Source organism: Mixophyes fleayi, chromosome 1, assembly GCF_038048845.1.
Source record: "Mixophyes fleayi isolate aMixFle1 chromosome 1, aMixFle1.hap1, whole genome shotgun sequence".
NCBI lineage: Eukaryota > Metazoa > Chordata > Amphibia > Anura > Limnodynastidae > Mixophyes > Mixophyes fleayi.
Genome location: NC_134402.1, coordinates 395255011 through 395276225, shown reverse-complemented (window position 1 = coordinate 395276225; position 21215 = coordinate 395255011). Strand labels below are relative to the sequence as shown.

At 38.6% G+C, this 21215-nt stretch overlaps 1 protein-coding gene across 4 annotated transcripts in view; it reads left to right on the top strand.

Moving 5' to 3' along the window:
• Positions 1–21215, top strand: part of KIAA0825 (KIAA0825 ortholog) — a 374240-nt gene that overhangs the window by 118969 nt on the left and 234056 nt on the right. For all 4 annotated transcript variants that reach the window (XR_012678323.1, XM_075181021.1, XM_075181001.1 and 1 more), the window contains 3 exons: positions 884–1066; positions 10651–10764; positions 17721–17860. Coding sequence is in view for 3 of the 4 variants with exons in the window: in XM_075181021.1 (XP_075037122.1) it covers positions 884–1066; positions 10651–10764; positions 17721–17860 (437 nt within the window). In the remaining variant the exon portion in view is untranslated. The remainder of the gene's footprint in view (positions 1–883; positions 1067–10650; positions 10765–17720; positions 17861–21215) is intronic.

Genomic DNA, 21215 nt, shown 5'->3' with positions numbered 1-21215 from the left:
TTTTAAAGTAAGATTTGATTTACACATTTCTTATTCTGGCAGTAAAACAATGCCAACAAGAAGCACACTCAAGACTCAAATCAGTGTTCCTTCTCCCTTTAAATAAACATATTAATAGATAATACAAGAGCATTTGATCATATGTGTTTAACTGACATCTGCTGCAAAATGAATGTCCCATTTAACCTTATTTAATAAAAGGAGCAAAATAAGGGTCCAATATTAAACTCAAAATACACTTACACTTGATTAAATAAGCCTAGTAATGTATTTTTAAATTCTTTATTAATTCATTTTCAAGATTAAAAGAAAAACGTTTTTCCCTATATGGGAAATTAACCTAATAATGATGATAAATGCATTACATGCCCTATTCTAAATGTAACAAAGTCATCATTTGGCGTCCACTTCCATATGTTCTCATCTCTTCTTCTGAAGCTTTTGCATTATAATGTTATGAAGTAGTAAACAAAATACAAAATTCTCCATCTCTCCTTAAAAGCCTAACTTTTTTCTGCCCCGCCTTCTTTACAAGCTCTTAAATTCTTCTGTATGCCTTATCTCTCTCACAGATTGTAAGCTCTTCAGGTCATGGGCCTCTACCCTGCTGTCCCATATATGTTCACACTGTTGTGTTTATGGGAACCCCTTACATTAATTTGTAAATTCTTGTTTGAAGCTCTGCATACTCTTGTGGACCTAAGTTATTATATATGTACATCTGTGTAGCTGCTAGATAAGAGGTAAGCTTCCTTATACCTTTAAAACCATGTAACAATGAGGTACTGCTATTTGTTTAAAATTAGTTTTTCTGGAATCAGAAAACCTAATTTTTGTACAAACCCATAAACATATTTTTTTTTCTTTGTTTATATAATTTCAGCATTGATGTCCTGGCTATTCTTTCATGTGTGGAAAACTTGCTGTGGTCAGTATGTAGCACAAGTCAAGAACTCGTATCTCCAACACAAAATCCGACAGATATGATTTGTAAGATACACAATCACTGTAACCACCTGATGACGATACTGACTGCCCTAACGGCACCATTGGAAATCTTGATGCAGTAAGTATTTTCCCTGAATTTATGGAAGAAATGCAAAATTAAAACTGGCCTACGTTGATATTTGGTCATACAATATTATCACTTTTCAAAAGTTTGAACACTTTCAAAATGTGTCCTGTGTAGATGGCAAACCATAGTTTTGGAAAATGTGACTATGAATTATCAGATTAGTGAATATGTTTTGTAATCTTGTGATCCATATAAGTATGAATGTTTTAATATATAAGGCCCAAATTGTTATGCATAGGATGGCCGCTTATTTCCATACGAGTGTTCTGGACAAATGTTTGATATCTGTGTTTTCCAAAATTGATCACCAACCTGTTTATTCAGCAATCAAATCATTCTTCCAGAAATTAATAAACCAACAAATGTGTGTACCAAGCATGCTTTATTTTATTGTGCAACCAATGTTACATGTAATGTCCAAGGCTTTTTGTCTCTTGTTATTGATTATGTATTTGTAGTAAATGGTGGTCAATACTTACACGAGTCCAGCACCTGAAGTCCTGCTTTGTACCATTGTCTCAATAGCTGCCATAAAATATAGGTGTCACCCTGTTCTCTGTCTCTGCTTCACACTCTCTGTGAATATTGTTTTACATTGATCTCACTTGTTCCTTGATTAATACCTAGATCTAAAGGTGCTTTGATGTGGAAAAAATGCACTGGGTGATTAAATTGATGTTTATCTGGTTTTACCAAGGTGAAATTCTTGAAATGACTGTCACAGCAACACAGGATTGGTAACTTTCTTGTATATACTGAAACTGAAATGCCTTACAATGTAACTGTACCTAAGAAGTACTATTACCCTACAAACCCTATTTCAGTTTCTAAATTGACACCTTTTTGAATCTTTCTTTCTACTGTTTGTCAGTGCCTGTGTTATGAATACACATCTGCTGATAAGACCCCAAGATCCTGATTATGGGGTCTTCACCTTTTGTAGACACCTTTCTCACAGAACGCTCTTCACCAGTACTGCCATGCAGAGCAGCAGTTAACAGGCAATACCTCCCTAATTTCTCATAAATTGGGACAAAGCTGTTAAATCAGGACTGTCCTCCTTAAATTGGGACTGTCGTGGGGGGGTATGGATTAGCAGGGAGCAGGATAAAGACAGGGACACAGAATTCTGGTGCAGTGTACAGAGGCAATATCTAAAGGCAGGGATAATAAGATGAGAACAGGAGCTGTCAGTAATCTGAGAGTGAGTTGTGAAACAGGCTGAGGGCAGGGCTGGCAGTTTACTAAGAAAAATCCAGGATAAGTTCAAAAGGCAGGCGGCAGTCAAAATCAGGGTAAGTAAATGGTCTGGGTCATACAGGAGTCAGTATAATTCACATCAGGATTTGCATGAACAAACAGACTGGGTTGGACAGATCTATAACTAGCGCTGGTGGTGGGGAGAGAGAGGTGGTATATAAAGACTGAACAAACACTAGGAATCGGGCACTCCCATAGAGTTAATTAGACTGCACCTGAGTTGAATAGAAAGGCAGAGCAGCTACTTCTGCTGCTCTGCACCCATCTAGACACAGAAAAATCAGTCAACAGAGCAAGGACGCTTCCTGACATTGTCTAAGCAACCAGAAGAGAGTGAGGCGGTGCATGAGACCGCTGATTGGACCTTAGACACCGGTTACCATTACTTGTCAACCAGCTAAGTGAGCAGCACTGTCCACCACTGTTTCTAACAGCGTGTACAAGAACCGTGAGGGAGTGTCCTCTTTGGGGTCTGTGTTATAGAACCCCCCACGGCTCTTATAGTTAGGACAAGATAGGATGTTTGGTAACAATTATGGTTTAAGTGGAGATGCCCTTTTATGGCTAAGCTGAAAGTCCTATAGGACTAGGGGAGCCTGACCAAACAGAATATCCAATTTCAGTAATGTCCATTGTTTTTAATATCTATTCACCCATTTTCGGTATTTGTTTTTGTGACTGGATCACTTATAAATAACTTATGGTATAAATGTATTTAAAGGAAATAGTGCAGGGTGCTTATTTATATAATTGCCAAAGTACTTATTTCTGATACTGTATATATTTTGATATGGGAAATCTTTATTTCTGAGACCAGGGGAGAAAATTTTTCTTTTTTTTTCTGTTTTAACCTTGCTAGAGGAAATGCATCATTTCTGCCATCTATATCTGACACAATAAGCCGTTGTTTACAAAGTCTTTTGTATATCTTAGTCTAAGGAAATGCCTTGTTTGGGGTTTGCAACTTTTCTTGGGGAATTATTTTCTTTGGAGGAAATTAGACCTTTTGATGTCAGAGTCCAATACCCCTTAAGGGAAAGGAAGGGGTAGTTAGACTTGCTGTCAGATGTCCACTGTGTCCAAGATAAGATGCAGGAAGTCACAGCAAGGTTTTAGGATATCACAGATAAGCGTTAATATTGTTAGCTTTGCATTGCATGTAAATCCATGTTTGGGTAAACAAATTGCATCCTGATTATAAAAATAGTCTGTGAGGCTGTGTCTAAAACTGTATAAAAAGAGAGCCCTTGTACACTGAAATGTATCATTCTAATGTTCCATCTGACCTGACCACTGATACCTTTAATCAGTGGAACTGTCCTTGTCAGGACACTTGAGCAAAATAAACATCACGTTCTGCTTCAAGCCCCTGCTTGACAACTTCTTCAATATTGCTGTAATCCTGTGACCTACAGATTAGAACCAAAATTGAACCCGTTTCCGGCTGTCTGAGGTTTGGACCCAGCTCTCCAGTACCACTGCTCTGCTGCTATTCAGCAGCTCTGGCCAGTGTAATAGCCAAGGGGGGATCCATCCACAGCACCCTGATCCATAGTAAGCGGTCAGGGGTACCAGCCAAGGTGTACCAGCAAGGGGGTACCCTAGCAGCGACAGTTACCCAGAAAGAAAGTGGTTCTGGATGCCATAAAGGAGTCCAGTGGTGGCAGCAGACTCCTCCTACTGCTGCAGCAAAGTAAGCCCAGCCGGTTCCCAGCAACAACAGACAGGGTGGCATAGATGGTCACAGTTGTGTTTTACAAAATTTTAGGGTTTTATATTTTTATATATGTACACTTTTTCCTAGATGGGCACGAGTCATGGAAATTATTTATAACGCTGTGATCAGTGTTAGAAAATGAAAATGTCAGAATCATCATCAGCTATTTATCCACTAATTCCGCAGTGCTGTACAGACAACTCACTCACATCAGTCCCTGCCCCTTTGGAGCTTACAGTCTAAATTCCCTAACATACACACACAGACAGAGAGAGAAAGAGACTAGTATTAATTTTGAGAGCAGCCAATTAACCTACTAGTATGTTTTTGGAGTGTGGGAGGAAACCTACACAAACACGGGGAGAACATACAAACTCCACACAGATAAAGCCATGGTTGGGAATCAAACTCATGACCCAGTGCTGTGAGGCAGAACTGCTAGCCATTAAGCCACTGTGCTGCCCAGAATAATTATTTGCAATTATAAACAATAATTGCTTTTAGAACATGATGGGTCTAATTCATGTCTGAACGCAACTTGCACTTAAGTTGCATTTTTAAAAACGGCATGCAACTTGAGTGTAGTTCAGTCCGTATTCAAATCCAAACGTATCTCAATTTGAATCTGGGTGAAAGTACGCTCTGCCTAAACAGTATTTGCTGTATGTAGACACACAGAACAGATTATAGTTTACGCACAAGTGTAAGTACAATAAGGTCACATTATAACGCATAAGTTTTGTAATATCATTAAATAAAATTACAACTCTTAACAGCATAATCATTTTTATAAATATTTATTTTCATACATAATTTTACATACTTTTACATTAATTACATACAGATGTTTTCAATGCATACTGTACATACAATGCTTTTAAATAATATCTTAGATGCATTCAGTCGTTCTGTGATACCTTCTGCCACTCATATGTGTCATTTTTAAATCAAGCACTATGTAGTGTCAGTCATCACTATCAGTCTGCATTTACACCTGTCCTATACTGGATGTAAAAGATATGGGTGAAAACACCCGTGCATACGACAAACACAGGACTTGAATCAGCTGCATCAGCGTTGGAACGCCCTTCCTGGACATGGCCTTGGTTCAGTTGTGTCATTTATATTTGGACATGAATTGATGCAATTACATTCATTGTAGTAATGTCCATTTCTGGGCATGTGCAGAGTTACTTCACGCAAGATACCCAAAGGAAATAGACATACTTCTGAACATGAATCAGGCCACATATTTTCTTTGCTGAGATAAAATAGGCCCTCATTTAGAGTTGGACACATTTGCCACCAAACATACGTTTGTATGTACGTACGTACGTACGTACGGGGAAAAAAGTGTTCTTATGTGTGTATGCAACATGGACATAACTCTAAAACAGTAATTCTTGTGTCAGATTTCTATCCCTTTATTTTTCAACTGTTTAATTTTTGTATGTAATATATTATATGTTTTATTATATCAATCTGCCCTTTAACTTTTTATATTAAATCTAAAATTTAAGAAGTTTTTATACAGTAACGCAGGCCTGGCCAACCAGTGACTCTCCCAGTGTTGTGAAGCTACAAGTTCCAGCATGCCCTGCTAGGTATTTTCTGGGTTTCTACTGGCAAATCATGCTGGGGCTTGTAGCTTCACAACACCTGGAGAGCTACGCTCTAACAAATCTATAAGCCTTTTTATGAAGATACATGGTTATGCATGTTGACCATGTTAATACTGGTGTATGAATCTGCACAAAATGGCACTCCCTCACAGAGATGCGCTCTCTGCTGTGTCCGCGTCACCGAGGTTGGCAACGATAAGGGTACGGGTATGTGACAGAGAGGGTTATTTCCCACACCTCTCCTGCATATGGACAGATGAAATCACACAGAGTCTGCAGGTACCGGCTGCAGACAGGGTAAAGTTATTGCAGACTAAGGACTAGATTCACTAAGCTGCGGGTTTGAAAAAGTGTGGATGTTGCCTATAGCAACCAATCAGATTCTAGCTTTCATTTATTTAGTACCTTCTACAAAATGACAGCTAGAATCTGATTGGTTGCCATAGGCAACATCCCCACTTTTTCAAACCCGCAGCTTAGTAAATCTAGCCCTAAGACTCCTAATTTGAACACACACAGGTGCACCAGATGGGTGGGATTAGATTATTTTCTTTATTGGTTAGTAGTGCCTGGGAGGGAATAAAAGCATGTTTGTTGTTGGCGTGACGACCGATCCCAGGTAGTTGGCAGGTGACTAGGCAGGATGACTATGCCTTGCCAGAGTTAAAGTCTCCTCTTGTCTTTCTGTCAAAAGAATGCTGTGTTACATGTGATGTGAACAATAAAAACACAGTTACTACATAGAAACATATCTTTATCCTTATCCTAGTTCTTTGTAAGGATGTCCTTATGTTTATCCCATGCATGTTTAAATTCCTCTACTGTATTATCCTCTCCCACCTCTGGTGGAAGCATATTCCATTTATCCACTACCCTTTCTGTGAAGTAGTTTTTCCTCAAATTTCTGCTGAACCTACTACCATCTAGTTTCAGTGCATGTCCTAATATTTCTCTTTCTTCGATGAACGTTTCTGTCCTGTACTTGTTAAAACCCTCTTTATATTTGAAAGTTTCGATCATGCCCTCCGGGGCCCATCTCTTTTCTTTGCTTCAAACTATACATATTAAGATCTTTTAGTCTTTCTGGGTAAGTTGTGTGCTGTATGTCATGCACCATTTTAGTTGCCCTTCTTTGTACAGTCTCTAATGTATTTATATCCTATTCTAGATGAGGCTGTACCAATGATCTATACAGTGGCATTATTACGTATTTCTTTCTGCTACCGATTCCTCTCCCTATGCAACCAAGCACCTAACTTGCCTTTCTCATTGCTTTTGTTACATTGCTTACCTGCCTTTAAGTCACCTAAAGTAGTGAATCCTAGATCCCTTTCCTCCTCGGTAGTTTCCATTATAGCACTATTAATACTATATTTATTAGCCTTTGGGTTTTTGAGACCCAACTACATGATTTTGCATTTTTTGGCATTAAACATCATTAATCTTTTGTTTGACCCCTCCCGGTGTGTCTACCCTGTTGCATACGTTTGTGTCATCTGCAAAAAGACATTCTTTCCCTTAAATACCATTTGCAATGTCACCAATAAAGATGTTAAAAAGCACTGGTCCAAGTACAGATCCATGAGGTACTCCACTAGTAACCTTTCCCTCCTGTGAATGTACTCCATTTACTACAACTCTGTTTTCTATCCTGCAAACAAGATTGTATCCATTCAACCATCTTAGAATCCAATCCCAAGCTTTCAAGTCTATTTAACAATACAGAAGTGGAAGTTGCTCAATCAATTTAGGGGCTCATAGCAGGTGCTTCAAAGGGTGAGGTTATCCTGAAAGGAACAAACACAGAGAAAAATTCCCCAGCACACTGCTATAACCAGCAAAGTAGCTGCCATTTTTACTTATACATAAAAATGCAAAAGTCTCAGTTGCACACATTTGCAAATGTATGTTAAGCCACCCGCCATTCCACGGCGCTTTTGCTCATAGGGTGGTCCTAACTCTAAACAGTGAGAGTCCCATATATTTGGGCCATACATATGTGTTTGTAAATTGAGAGCTAACTTACCAAAGAAGCCTCCAAATGGCAATACAGCACTAGCACACCCCATCAGCTACTGATACCAACATGCCTCTCAAACAAACAATACAGAAGTGGAAGTTGCTCAATCAATTTATAGGCTCATAGCAGGTGCTTGAAAAAGTGGGGTTATGCTGAAAGGAACAAACACACATAAAAATCCCCCAGCACACTGCCATTATAGCACCATTAATACTACATTTAGCCTTTGGGTTTTTGAAACCCAACTGAATGATTTAGCATTTTTTGGCATTAAACATCATCAATGATTTGTTTTACCCCTCCCGGTGTGTCTACCCTGTTGCATATCTTTGTGTCATAAAGGCATACTTTCCCTTCAATACCATTTGCAATGTTACCAATAAAGATATTGAAAAGCACTTGTCCAAGTGGTAACCTTTCCCTCCTGTGAATGAACTCCATTTACTACAACTCTCTGTTTTCTATCCTGCAAACAAGATTGTTAAATTAACTTGAAAGCTTGGGATTGGATTCTAAAATGGTTGAATGGATACAGTCTGCGATGTGGGACAGTTATCCAAATAAGTAGTGGTTGTGTCCTGTGAACTGTCGGATATCAGAATCACTGATAATAACTATAGATTTAATAATAATAGATATTTAATAAAAGCTGAGGTTTACTGTGCATTTCCACCCAAAAGCTACACACATTTATTATTATTATTATTATTATTATTATTATTATTATTACCTTTTATTTATATAGCGCCACTAATTCCACAGCGCTGTACAGAGAACTCACTCACATCAGTCCCTGCCCCATTGGGACTTACAGTCTAAATTCCCTAACACACACACAGACAGACAGAGACCGACCGACAGACAGAGACAGACACACAGACTAGAGTCAATTTGTTAGCAGCGAATTAACCTACCAGTATGTTTTTGGAGTGTGGGAGGAAACTGGAGCACCCAGAGTAAACCCACGCAAACACAAGGAGAACATACAAACTCCACACAGATAAGGCCATGGTCGGAAATTTAACTCATGACCCCAGTACTATAAGGCAGAAGTGCTAAACACTTAGCCACCGTGCTGCCCCACATCACAAAACTTATCCAGGCATCCATTTTGGTAGGTGAATTTTTAAGATACTATTAACAGACCTTGTCCACAGTGAAAAGGAGGGTAATTTAGGAACTCTACTATAGCGGTATAAAACTGCTATAGTGATAATAACATGTGTTCTCCTCTTGTGTGTGCTCCATTTCCTCCACCATCCAGGACACACTCCTCACTTCCACAATTATCAGCCCAGTGTCTCACACTCCTATGTATCTAGGACACAGAAAACTCCTGAACAACATAAAAATGGTTCCTGAGAAGAGTAACACTTTACAGGAAGCGGCGAGGCCCTCATCTCACCTGAGGATATTGCAAAATGTCATGCAATTAAACTGTTCAATTTTACAAAGAAAACTGTAGGACAAAATGTAAAACCATTTTCTATCAAACCTAGCATGTGAAATAAAATCTTAAATCAATCCTCAGCCAAGACTGGGTTTAAGTAAATCTAGTGTGTTTTTTTAACATTATAATGGTAAATGTATAGTAATAGATTCCTTTTAAGGTTACAGAGAATCTTCAGCAGCTTGGCTTCTCTGTATTGGTGCACATTTTATTAAGTAACATGGATAGACGCTTGACAATCTAAATCTGATGTAAGTTGATGAGTGGCAGAGAAATATAGCCACCTGACAATAACTGTACTTAATCAAAGCACTGGATCCAGCATTCCTTACAAAATTCACAGAGCCCGAGTATAACTTCTAAAACATATGCTCTTCTTACCTGAAATACTCCAGTTCAAGACCCCTGTGCGTGGTAAATCTGCAAATACAGCAAAAAATAGGACAGCTGCTTGAGGGAAAAGGAATATCTTCTTTATTGTGGCAACTATGATAATATTATAGATCTTTCCAGACATCATATGGATAGCTTTGAGTACAAATCTTTGTAAGCCTGTAGAGTTTGAAAAGTTTTATTGTAGCACAGGCGAGATATAAAAATTGGATTGCATTTCGCAAAATCACAATTTCACCTGTCTATTCAGCCTATCTTTTGCATAAATTTCTGCAATGTCTGTCTACTCTGGGTTTTAAATATGGCCAAATTACTGGAAATTTCCTCCTCATTTGAGTACTATATTTTCGTAAAGCCGAGTGCAATTGTTAGCACTCATGAGTGATTTTACATCTGTCCATGATGTATAAACAAGAAAGGACATACGAATAGTGATCAGTACATCATTATACACATGGCACTGCCTATACTTACTACACGGAGTCCAGACACTGAACAGAATCTGGTTGCAGGATGCTTTACTTTACACAGAGCCATTACATTATATGTGTCAATACTATACACTATCTGTACACTAATTTGTTCTCTATTCTGTTTACACTCTTGAATGTACTGTACTCGTTCGTTCCCAACAATATGCAAACTGTTTTTTTGGTTTTTTTTAAATCTGTCCCCTTCGTTATGTTATTAATAGGTGTATTACTCCAGTGAGCAGTACTGACAACATACAGGAATTCAATCAGCCGCGTTACTTGAAAAAGTAACGCAGCCTGTGCATTATTACCGTTATTACGGTAATAGTGTGCGTAAATACCATTATTGCGGTAGTTTTAACCCCGGCTTTTTGCTCCCTGAGCTGCGAGCAGAAAGCCGGGTTAATCTTACCGTAATAACAGTAATAGCTTTAGCGCTGCGGTACTTCGGGGGGAATTAAATCCCCCCCTGGGGTATGAAAAACAATAGGTTGTTCTAGCATGTGCTCCTCTGTCCAAGTAAATCTGATAACCTGTTTATTGTTTGTACTGTATTTATGTCTGCAAATATAACTCATTTGTTTTATAGCAATGTTGTATATATTATTTTTAGTGTATCATTTATGTAATGTCATTGTAGGGCCATCAAGAATAATGCTGCCACATTTCATGGACACTCTTCAGAAGCAGCACCTCAAGACTTATTATACTGGCTTACTTTTATTAATCCGAGCATGTTCCCTTCTTCATCTAAGTAAGTGTCTTTCTATTTATTACAGCTTGTTTTGGGGTTTTTTTTGGGGTTTTTTTTTCAATGGTAACCTCAGTCGAGTTCAGTGGCGGATCCAGGGGGGGGGGCGATTGGGGCGATCGCCCCCCCTACCAGGGGCTTGCTGCCGACAGCTGCACACTGTGCAGGTCAGTTCAGCAGTGACAGTATGCTGCCCGGCTGCTCAGAGCAGCGGGACAGCACACTTTCACTGCTGAACGGACCTGCACATACTGTGCAGCCGTCGGCAGCCTTAGAACACAGAAAGGGGCAGGGCCTAAATCCCCCCCCCCCCCCCCTAAAATCGCCCCGGGTAGGGCAAATGTCTGGGTCCGCCCCTGGTCGAGTTTTGGCAGTAAGTTGTTTACAGTGCATTACATTTTAGTTAAATGACCACTAAACCCCAATATTGAAATATTCAGATGTGAACCATGAAGGTAAAATGCGTTGGTTCAGTATGACAGCGACTGTTAACAACAGCTCTGTTAAAAGCACAGTATTACCTCCCCACTCCATTACAATCTGCTGAAGCTGCTCCCATTTCTTTAGGACTGTGTCCTGATGGGATCTTATATAGATCTGAAATCTGAGGCTGAGGCTGAGAGCTGCTGTGATATCAATGCCCCAGTGTATGAATCACATGTATCAACTAGTCACAAAGGGAATTAGGGCAAAGCAAGTCTGCCTAGCAGTCGGTCACTGCTTGTTTAGTTAGAGAAACACCACTTGTAATGCAGTCATCCAGCCTGGTATCAAGGTCACCAAATGTGAAAAATTACAGGCCAAAGCTGCCAAAAATCTGTTTTGTTCACACAAATAAAAACAGACAAAGAAATAATAATGGTGCATAGTGGAGGGTGCACCTCTTTGCTCCATTGCATCTCGTTTATGTTACTTATGCCCAGAGCTCATCAGATAGAGCATGTGAGACTAAACCTTAACAACAATAAAGTAAATATCATTATTAGAAAATCTAAAATTATTTTATTTATCATAACAAATAAAGACATTATTTTGCTTTATTATTTAAATGAAAACAGCATTAACCTCTAGACTTGGATGATGCACAAGCTGGATACATGCAACTATGTGCAAGATTAGCTGACCAACAGTTTGGCATAGTGATTGGTAATATCAGTTGGAGACTGCTGCTGGACAGCACCATATTCTGGAGGAACAACACTGAATAGGATATCACAACTTGTCTGTCTCACACGGTTTATAAGAGACTTAGGGCATTTGAACTCTACTTTTATTAAATGGTGACAATTAGAAGTTTTTTGTCTAATCTCCACAGTCATTTTGGAACCAACCAATCATGAGCTGTAAATAGCATTACTCCCATAACCCCAACATTTCTGAAATATGATGGATATGTTTTGGTGCATATACTAATAGCAGGATGGGCTGCAAAATCCCAGAATTGGAGAAACTCTTCACAAACCACTATGGCTAAAATTCAATTTAACTTTGAGATGGAACCGATAGGTATGCCCTATTTCTCCTCTGCTTCCTCCCCTCTTATCAAATGGTTCAAATAGCATGAGTGTGTCACAGATGGGGAAGGTTCAACTAATATTTGGTCAATTAGAATCTCAGACCCCCCTTATTTCAGTTAAACTGAATCTCCTCGTTTTCACTTATAATATTATTTATTAGTATGCCAGCTAGGAAAGCTTGAAATGTTCTGTTTTAATTTTCTGAACCCCCTCAATTTATTTATTTTTAAATGTCAATAGAAATTTTTGATACATCAGTTGTGCATTTCTGGAAAACATTTAAATGCTTTTTCTTTCTCTGATTAAAGCAGGAATACCAAATAGAATATGTTTTTATCTTTAAATAGCAAGTTAAGTACCTTTTAAGTATGCATCTGAGCTGTTCTTCTACAAATCATTATCTCCTTTTCGAAAACTCTCTGGAGGGTACACAGTTTTAGCTGGCACACAATTTTAGCTGCCAAATCCAGACACAGTCCGTCTACTACTCAGACACAGGTGTCACGAGCCGCGGCAGTACTCACAGCCGCCGCGGCTCGCTTCCTTCCTGCCTCAGCGTCCCGGCCGTCACCATGACGACCGGGATGTCACTTCCTTCTAACTCCCGATCGTTGCTAAGGCAACGGCCGGACGCCCAGCACTGTAGCGCCGCGTCCCGGCAACAGGGGACAGCTGGGCGCGTGCGCAGGGAGATCTAATAGCCTGCTGGCTATTAGACTGTGATTAATTCATTAATCAGCTCCTGGAAGTATTTTCAGAGCTAGACTCTGATTGGCTCATCTGTACATTTAAGGCAGTGAGGTCTGCAGCCTCACTGCCGGTTATAGCGTTCTGTCCTCAGTCCTGCTGCCTGCTTGTACTATCCGTTTGGTTCCTGCTACCTTGGATTTGACTACCCGTGTTTTGACCCCTGCTTGTTCTTGGACCTGTGACCCTTCTCTTCTGACCTCGACCTTTTGCCTGGATTTCGGATTTTGCTTCTCTGCCTGTGTGTCTGACCCTTCGCTTGTCTCTGGATTTTTGCATCTGTGCTTGTGACCCTTTGACCTAGGATTCTTCTTTACTATTGCCCACCAATCAATCCACTCCTGGGTACTCCTTTAAGCCAGTATACGTTACTCAACCCTCGGTCGGCCCGCAGCCCAGTCTGTCCCCACCACTAGGGGCTCCAGCGAACACCGGGCCTTCAGAGTAGTCCCCGAGTTTCACTGTACTGGCTTGGGAGTTCCTAACAACAGGTTCACAGCTCTCTGCATGTCATTTAATGGCGGATGGGGTGTGGGGGGGGGGGGGGAGGTGTCTCATTGCTCTGAGCACAGATAGGCATTCCAAAGCCTCTCTGCTCACTAAATCATGTGCCATCTGACTGTGGTTGTCATGATAATCTAGCCACTCAACAGGATTATAAATAATTAATAACAGACTGAATAAAAAAAACAAGAGACAATGGTAAATATAACATTCTTCTTATAACCTGCCATAGTGATTTACGTTAAAAAGACACATCTAATTTTTTAATGACATTGTTGCTTTAATATTCGCTTTAGTAATAAAAAAATATGAGCATGTTCTGATTCATGAGCTTTTCCTTCTTTCGTTATGATGCTCATCTTGTTCACACGGAGCTGTGAGAATGAGCTAGCATATGCCTCTCCATATGTCTAACATAGAACCACTCCATACAGCTATTGGTGGTCGCTCGGTGGCCAAGGTTTTTCTTACAGCATGTAATTTCTCCCCTTAGAGCGAATCACTTTGCTGTATTTCAAACTGCATCTAAATTAATTGCCAGGAACTTGTATATATTGCAACTTGATAATTCTCCATCTGTTTGAGGATGTAATAATCTATAAATTACTTTTTATTAATTCTTTTTAAACAGATGCATTTGGAAAGTTTCATGTGTTTGTATTTTTTTTCTCCAAATGTTGCATAACACATAACGTCATTTACAGCTACTGAATTTTGTTTCTTGTTTGCGGTGGGATTTTTAAATTAAAATCTTAAATTTTCCCATTAGGTAAAAAATAAAAAAATATGAATTTGTTTGAATACTTAAATAGTCATGTAATGTACTATTATTTTTTGCTTTGTTTATTACATTCCCTGTCAGTTTGAGCTAAAAGTGTCGATCCACAGAGCAGTATTTGTTTAAATCTTTTTAATATTTCTTAAAATTCAATGCACTTGCATAACGTGATAGAAATGTGACTTTTGTTTTGAAATATTTATTGAACATTAAAATAAGGTTAGGAGTATAGAATAAAGAAGGGGAAGGTAGAGAAAGAATGTGGGGTACAGCACCAGTTCAATGATTTGTTACATTGTGTAAACACAGTATCAGGTTTATCAAATACAGGCAATACGATCTCCACATAATAATAATAATAATATTTCCACATGGTTAACCCTCCCCAGAGGTGCATGAATATATACCTTAATATTATGGTTTCTCTATATATTTTCCAGGCTGCTGCAGCCCATGTGGGCTTAATTATGTGTCTGGTGTTTTTAGAGTTTCCATCATACATTTAATTTAGTTAAATAATGTCCAATAGAGGGTTCTTCCAAGTCTGCACGAAAGAAGCAGTAATAGTAAGCAGTATTTGGGTAACTAGATAACATACTGGTCCTGGCCAAATCTGATAATATGCCGAATGGGCCTGCGGGATTAGGGGGAACCTAGAGTTTAATTTTAAGCACTTTCATCCAGAGCAGAACTATGCTACAGTAGCTCCCAAAGTGCAGACAACTTGGGAGCCACATTTCTTCCAACACAGCTATGAAACAGATAAAATGGTATATTTTTTGTAGCTTTACATGGACCACGTTGGATGTTTATTAATTTAAACATTTTTCCTATGCTGATAAACGTACATTCCCAATAATGTTCAGAGCAATCCACATGGTAATCTATTACCCAATGCAGAATGAAATGATTTTTAGAAAAAGTAGTAGGGTCTACCAATATTTTATACCATTTAGAAGTCGTAGAAACCTCACAACCTGCAAAGAGGAGAGCCAATGTCAGTGGAGGTATCGTGCCTTGTATTATTGGATGGATCTTGGTAACTTGTATGCATATTTAAATTTCATTGAGTCATCTCAAACGGTCAACCCAACAGTTATAATCAGATAGCACAACTTGATGGTTGGGTACTGTGGTGTCCTTAAGACAAGAGAATTTTAAGGTGAGGAAATGGCATTCTCCATATCTCCTATATAATAGGTAAAGAACAAAATTTAAACTAATCAATAATTAATGCTCTATGGTAACTTAAAAAAATAGTTATCCCATACCTCCCACCAACCTCTGTAAGATATCCCTGGATATTCTTGCTTTCCATATAAATCTCAAAATTGCTCTGAGATCAGATTAGTGCAGAAAAAAATGAATCCAGGTAAGATCATCATCCTAATTGATGCAATTTGCCACTACCACAGTATTCCATGTACTGCTTTATTGAGCTGTACTGCAAGAGAAGGGCAATTAGTATTGTATATGTGCTTGAGGATAAGTTTTATACCCAGGTATTTAAGAGATTTGCTTTGTCAAGAATATTTCTATCTCTGTTGAAGGGTCTGTAGAATTTTGTATGGGACATGTTTAGTTTATAATTAGAGACTTCACTATAAGACTGCAGTAAATAAAGTAGACGCAGACCCATAAATCCAACTACACTACCGTTGGCAAAGTCAGAAAATCAAAGGAGTCTAGCTAACTTGTTCATATAAATAGTTAGATTCTGTAAACTTTCCTTTGCCTCTCGGACTCTATTAAATCTGATCTGCTGCATGGAATAAACTTATGATATCTTATCTTGGTCAAAAAGCAGCAATCAAAATGAATATATTCCCTAAACTCCTAGATTTATTGCAATAACAGTTCTTAAAAATCTACAACAAAGCCTTTCTTAATTTATTTGTGTTGGCAAGAAACACAGTATAAGATCCGCCAGAAAATCTTGAATGAAGGAGGTTTAGGATACCTGGGGGTAAATGTAGTAAGGTCCGAATTCTGCAAATCGCTGATATTTTTGGCGACTTTGCAGGCAAAATTTAAAAAGGCAATGTGTTTAAAGGCAATTTTCGCCTTTAAGCACATTGCCGTTTTCGATTTTGCCTGCAAAGTCGTTGAATATTAGCTATTTGCAAAAATCGGACCATAAGACATTTACCCCATGATATTAAAATATTTTTTTGCTACACATTTAGCTCCATGCACTCTATGGCATTCCCCATGGTCACATATAATCTGTACAAGGAGAGAGGCTGAGCTCTCTATACCTTGTTTTCTACATACACCTTGTTGTAGATAAAACCCCATGATAGACCTACAGGAGTGAGAATCAACTATAACATTTTCACCATTATATGATATCACTGCACTCAGGTTTACCAGTTTTGCTGTAATCATCATTTGTTAGTTCTGTTATGGAATAACCTTGCATTTGCCTTAGGTTTGCATTCCATAATTTCTGAAAATGAACCCAACACAATATGAGATTCCTTTCTGACCTGGAACCCCTTAGATTCTTTCTAGAATGCTGGGAGCTTCACTCATACTTATTGCTTCCAGCAATAGTTTTTTCAACATTTACAACTTAGACATTTTTGCGATACACCAACTATCTCTATGCAATTTTCATATTTAGAATTCCTTATGTCGCAACCACTCGTCATCCAAAGTGTTAATCTCAATGCTTACCAATTGGTGTTGAAAAATAACCAATAAATCAACAAATATTTTGTGAAATTAAACAATCATGAAAGAGCAGAATCTAAGGCAATAGTGGCTATATTTAAATTTTCTATAAAATAAACATTTACATATTTACTCGGTTGCATATCTTCTATTTATATCGTCAACAATCACACCTAAATCCCTTGTGAGCATTCTTGGCCCAACACGCTTATTGGGAATTGCTGACCCAGAACATTGCTTTTTGGGGCATTGTACTAGGGTACATTTTGGGCAGCGTATTATGGTAAATTACTGAATGTAATACTTACATCAGCCCCTTGCTTGTCTAAACGACTTGCAATTTGTGGAAGTAAACTGAATGAATTTGTTTGTACCTCCTGGGTATTGTGACACTGAGGTAAATCATAGTATAGGCAGATTTATTCATGCACAAAAAGTACCAATTCTTACCTGCTGCAACAAGAACATACATGGCTCTACACAATGGATAAGTGAAGTTACTTTGTGTCAGTAACATATCTGGCAGCCTACCAAATGTTAATTTGCTCTTAGCTACTTGAGATTAAATGTAATTCCTTCCCTGAGCAGTTTTAAAGTAAGCAAGCATGAAAGCATTTTCTGAGTAATCTAGGAGGAATTGACATTTAAATGAGTTAGCATTACATCTGCACTTTAAGACTATTCATTTCATAGATAAATTAACTACATTATTCTCTCTTTATCTTTCGTTTTGAAAGAACTCCATCAGCAGGAGAAATGGCAGTCCAGGGTCAGCTGAAACTGCTCTTATCCCAACCATGCTGTAATTGGAACTTGCTGCTGGAGACACTGCTGCATCCTGATTGTCTTATTGCTAGAACTTTGCTGACTTGCTCAAGTAAGTACATCCTCTATATATGTACGGTATACATGTATATGTGTCACAAATTTACATATGTGTGTGTACAAAATGTTGGTTGTATTTGTACTTGAGCTTGTTGGCTTTTTGTGTATATGTATGTAACTAAAAATAAACTGTCCATGACACACAGAACCACATAATGTTGTCACACACTATATTATGTGTGTGGCACATGTGAGCAGAGCACACAGAGCCTCCTACATCCTGATTCGGTGCAAGTGCAAACAGGGTATTAATCTGTCATCAATAAAATGCACCTTCTTACATATATAGCATCAGGTAACACAGGTTATGTAGACTTGTTTTTATGAACCAATAATGAAAAACAGTTTGGTATTTGATAAGTATGCCTATATTATTATACTGTCTTGAGGTGTTTGCCTTAAATATAACATTGTCATACATAAAACTTGCTGATTCCAGAAAGGGTTTAATATATAGATTGTATAATGTAGACTGTTAGGAATAGTTTAAGGACTTGGGTAGGGATGGGTTGAAGCTAAAATTACAAATCGAAAATAAAATTATTTTCACATGTACAGGATCAGATTTGTTGGACAGTCTCTATGCTTATAGCCCGGCAATACTAGCTACCCTTCTTTCCCACTTACTCCTAGGGTAATAACAGGACAATAACATCCTGCCTGGGTCAGAAGGTTGTTGGATCCCAAAAGCATATTTATGCTGCCCTTTAAAATGCTGCTGCTTTTTCTAGTAATAAGATTTTCACTATTGTTTTTCACTAGAATATTGTATACTGTACACAATTCTATATATATATATATATAAATTATATGAACAAAAATATTTGGCCACACCTGTTAATTATTGAATTGAGGTGTTTCAATCAGACCCGTTGCCAGAGATGAATAAAATCAAGCACCTAGCCATGCAGTCTCCATTTGCAAATATTTGTGATACAAAATGAGTCATTCTGAAGAGCTCAGTGACTTCAAGCGTGGTACTGTGATAGGATGTCACCTTTGCAATAAGACGGTTTGTTAAATTTCATCCCTGCTGTATATTCCACGGTTTATTGTAAGTGATATTATTAGAAAGTGGAAGTGTTTAGGAACAACAGCAATTCAGCCAGGAAGCAGAAGACTACGTAAAATCACAGAGTGGGGTCAACAACTGCTAAGGCGCATGGTGCGTAAAAGTCACCAACGCTCTGCTGATTCCATATCTGAAGAGTTCCGAACTTCCACTAGCATTAATTTAAGCACAAAGACTGTGGGCTAGAGCTTAGCGGAATGGGTTTCCATGGCTGAGTAGCTGCAAGCAAGCCTCACATCACCAAGACCAATGCCAAGTGTCGGATGGAGTGGTGTAAATAACACCGACACTGGACTGTGGAGCAGTGGAAACATGTTCTGTGGAGTGACGAATCACGCTTCTCTGTTTGGCGACTCTGTCAGATGGGCTAGTCTGGGTTTGGTGGATGCCGGGAGAACGCTACCTGCCTGACTGCATTATGTCAACTGTGACGTTTGGTGGAGGAGGGATAATGGTATGAGGCTGTTTTTCAGGGTTTAGGCTAGCCCCCTATCTCCATTGAAGGGCAATCTTAATGCTTCAGCATACCAAGTCACTTTGGACAATGATATGCTTCCAACTTTGTGACAACAGATTGGGGAAGGCCCTTTTCTATTTCAACATGACTGTGCCCTAGTGCAAAAAGCTAGCACTACATAGACATGGTTTGAGTTCGGTGTGGATGAACTTGACCTCAACCCCATTGAACACCTTCGGGATGAACTGGAACGGAGATTGCGAGCCAGGCCTTCTCTTCCAACATCAGTAGATGCTTTACAAACTGAATTGGCATATATTCCCACAGAAACACTCCAGCATCTTGTATAAACCCTTTCAAGAAGAGTGGAAGCTGTTATCGCTGTAAAAGAGGGACCAACTCCATATTAAAGTATATGTATTTGAATACAATGTCATTGGAGTCTCTGTTGGTGTAATGGTCAAGCGTCCAAACACTTTTGTCCAAATAGTGCGTGTGTATACTCCTATATTCTGCATATATTCATATATGCGTGTGTATGTGTGTATATAATATATATATATATATATATATATATATATATATATATATATATATATATATATATATATGTGTGTGTATATATATAGCACAGGGTATAGATCAGACCCTGTGCTGTCTAATATAAGATTATTACTTAAAATAGAGAAGTTCTATAACCATAAAAAAAAGCTCAAGGCCTTAGTTGTCTTTTAACTTCACTGGACAATATACAGCCTAGCGCAGGATGCTTTTTTACAAAATTGTTTAACTGTTGCAAATAGAAGTTTTCAGTGCAGTGACAGTTATTTTACTTTTTGTTTTGTTTTTTAACTTTTTATTTAACAATCTTGGATTACAAATACACATATAAGACTTACAAAATACAACATGTAATCACCGTAGAACCATAGAAACAACAACAATTGCATAGAGGAACAGACTGGAACATGTAATAATAGAAATGTTATATGTTATGAGGGTGAGGAAGGGAAGGGATGAACTTCAAGAGAGTGAAGATAATTAGATATGTCTGGGGTGGTGTTGTGAGGGGGCCAGTCTTGATGGTCATACTAAGGAAAAAGGGAATGTGGGTTACAAATACAACCAGGGTGCCCAGCTCTAGTGAATTTTATCTTCTTTGTCAACCAAATGATGGGTGATCTTGTCCATATGGGCTATAAACCAAATATAGGATTTTAGCAAAGAGACGCAAAGTGGATCACTCTGTGTCCAAGATGAGGCAGCAGGCGGCAGCTAAAATATGGGAAGCGAACTTTGTCGATAGATTGTCCGCATTGGAGGGGATGACAAAGGGGTCTTTCTGGATTGGGCACGGGAGGAGAGAGGATGGTCCTGACCTTGTCCCAGAAAGAAGATATTTTGGGGTATGACCACTAGATATGTATAAAAGTTTTGCATTTGACTACAGTACTGACAGATCTTTGTTGAAAAAAGTGGAGGAGGGTTTATTAGGGTGTGTATATGTTCTTTTGATAGGCCCTACAAACTGTTTAATGAATGTATCTTAAGGTAGTTGGACTCTTTCAGCCCGGGAGAGGGAGGCCAGAGGTGCAAAAGAGGCCACAATTTGGCTAAGGTGAGTAGCCCAATGGTAGGCTTTTAAGTCAGGAAATGTGCAGTAATAGTTTGTTTTGCCTCTTGCTCGCTCTCTCTGTTTTTATGAGGAGGTAGGGTTTAAAGTGACTCTTGATGGTAAAAATGCTGTGATGTATTGGAATTTTGTGAAAGCGTTTAATACTGTTCCACATAACAGTCATAAGATGAGAGTATTAGGGG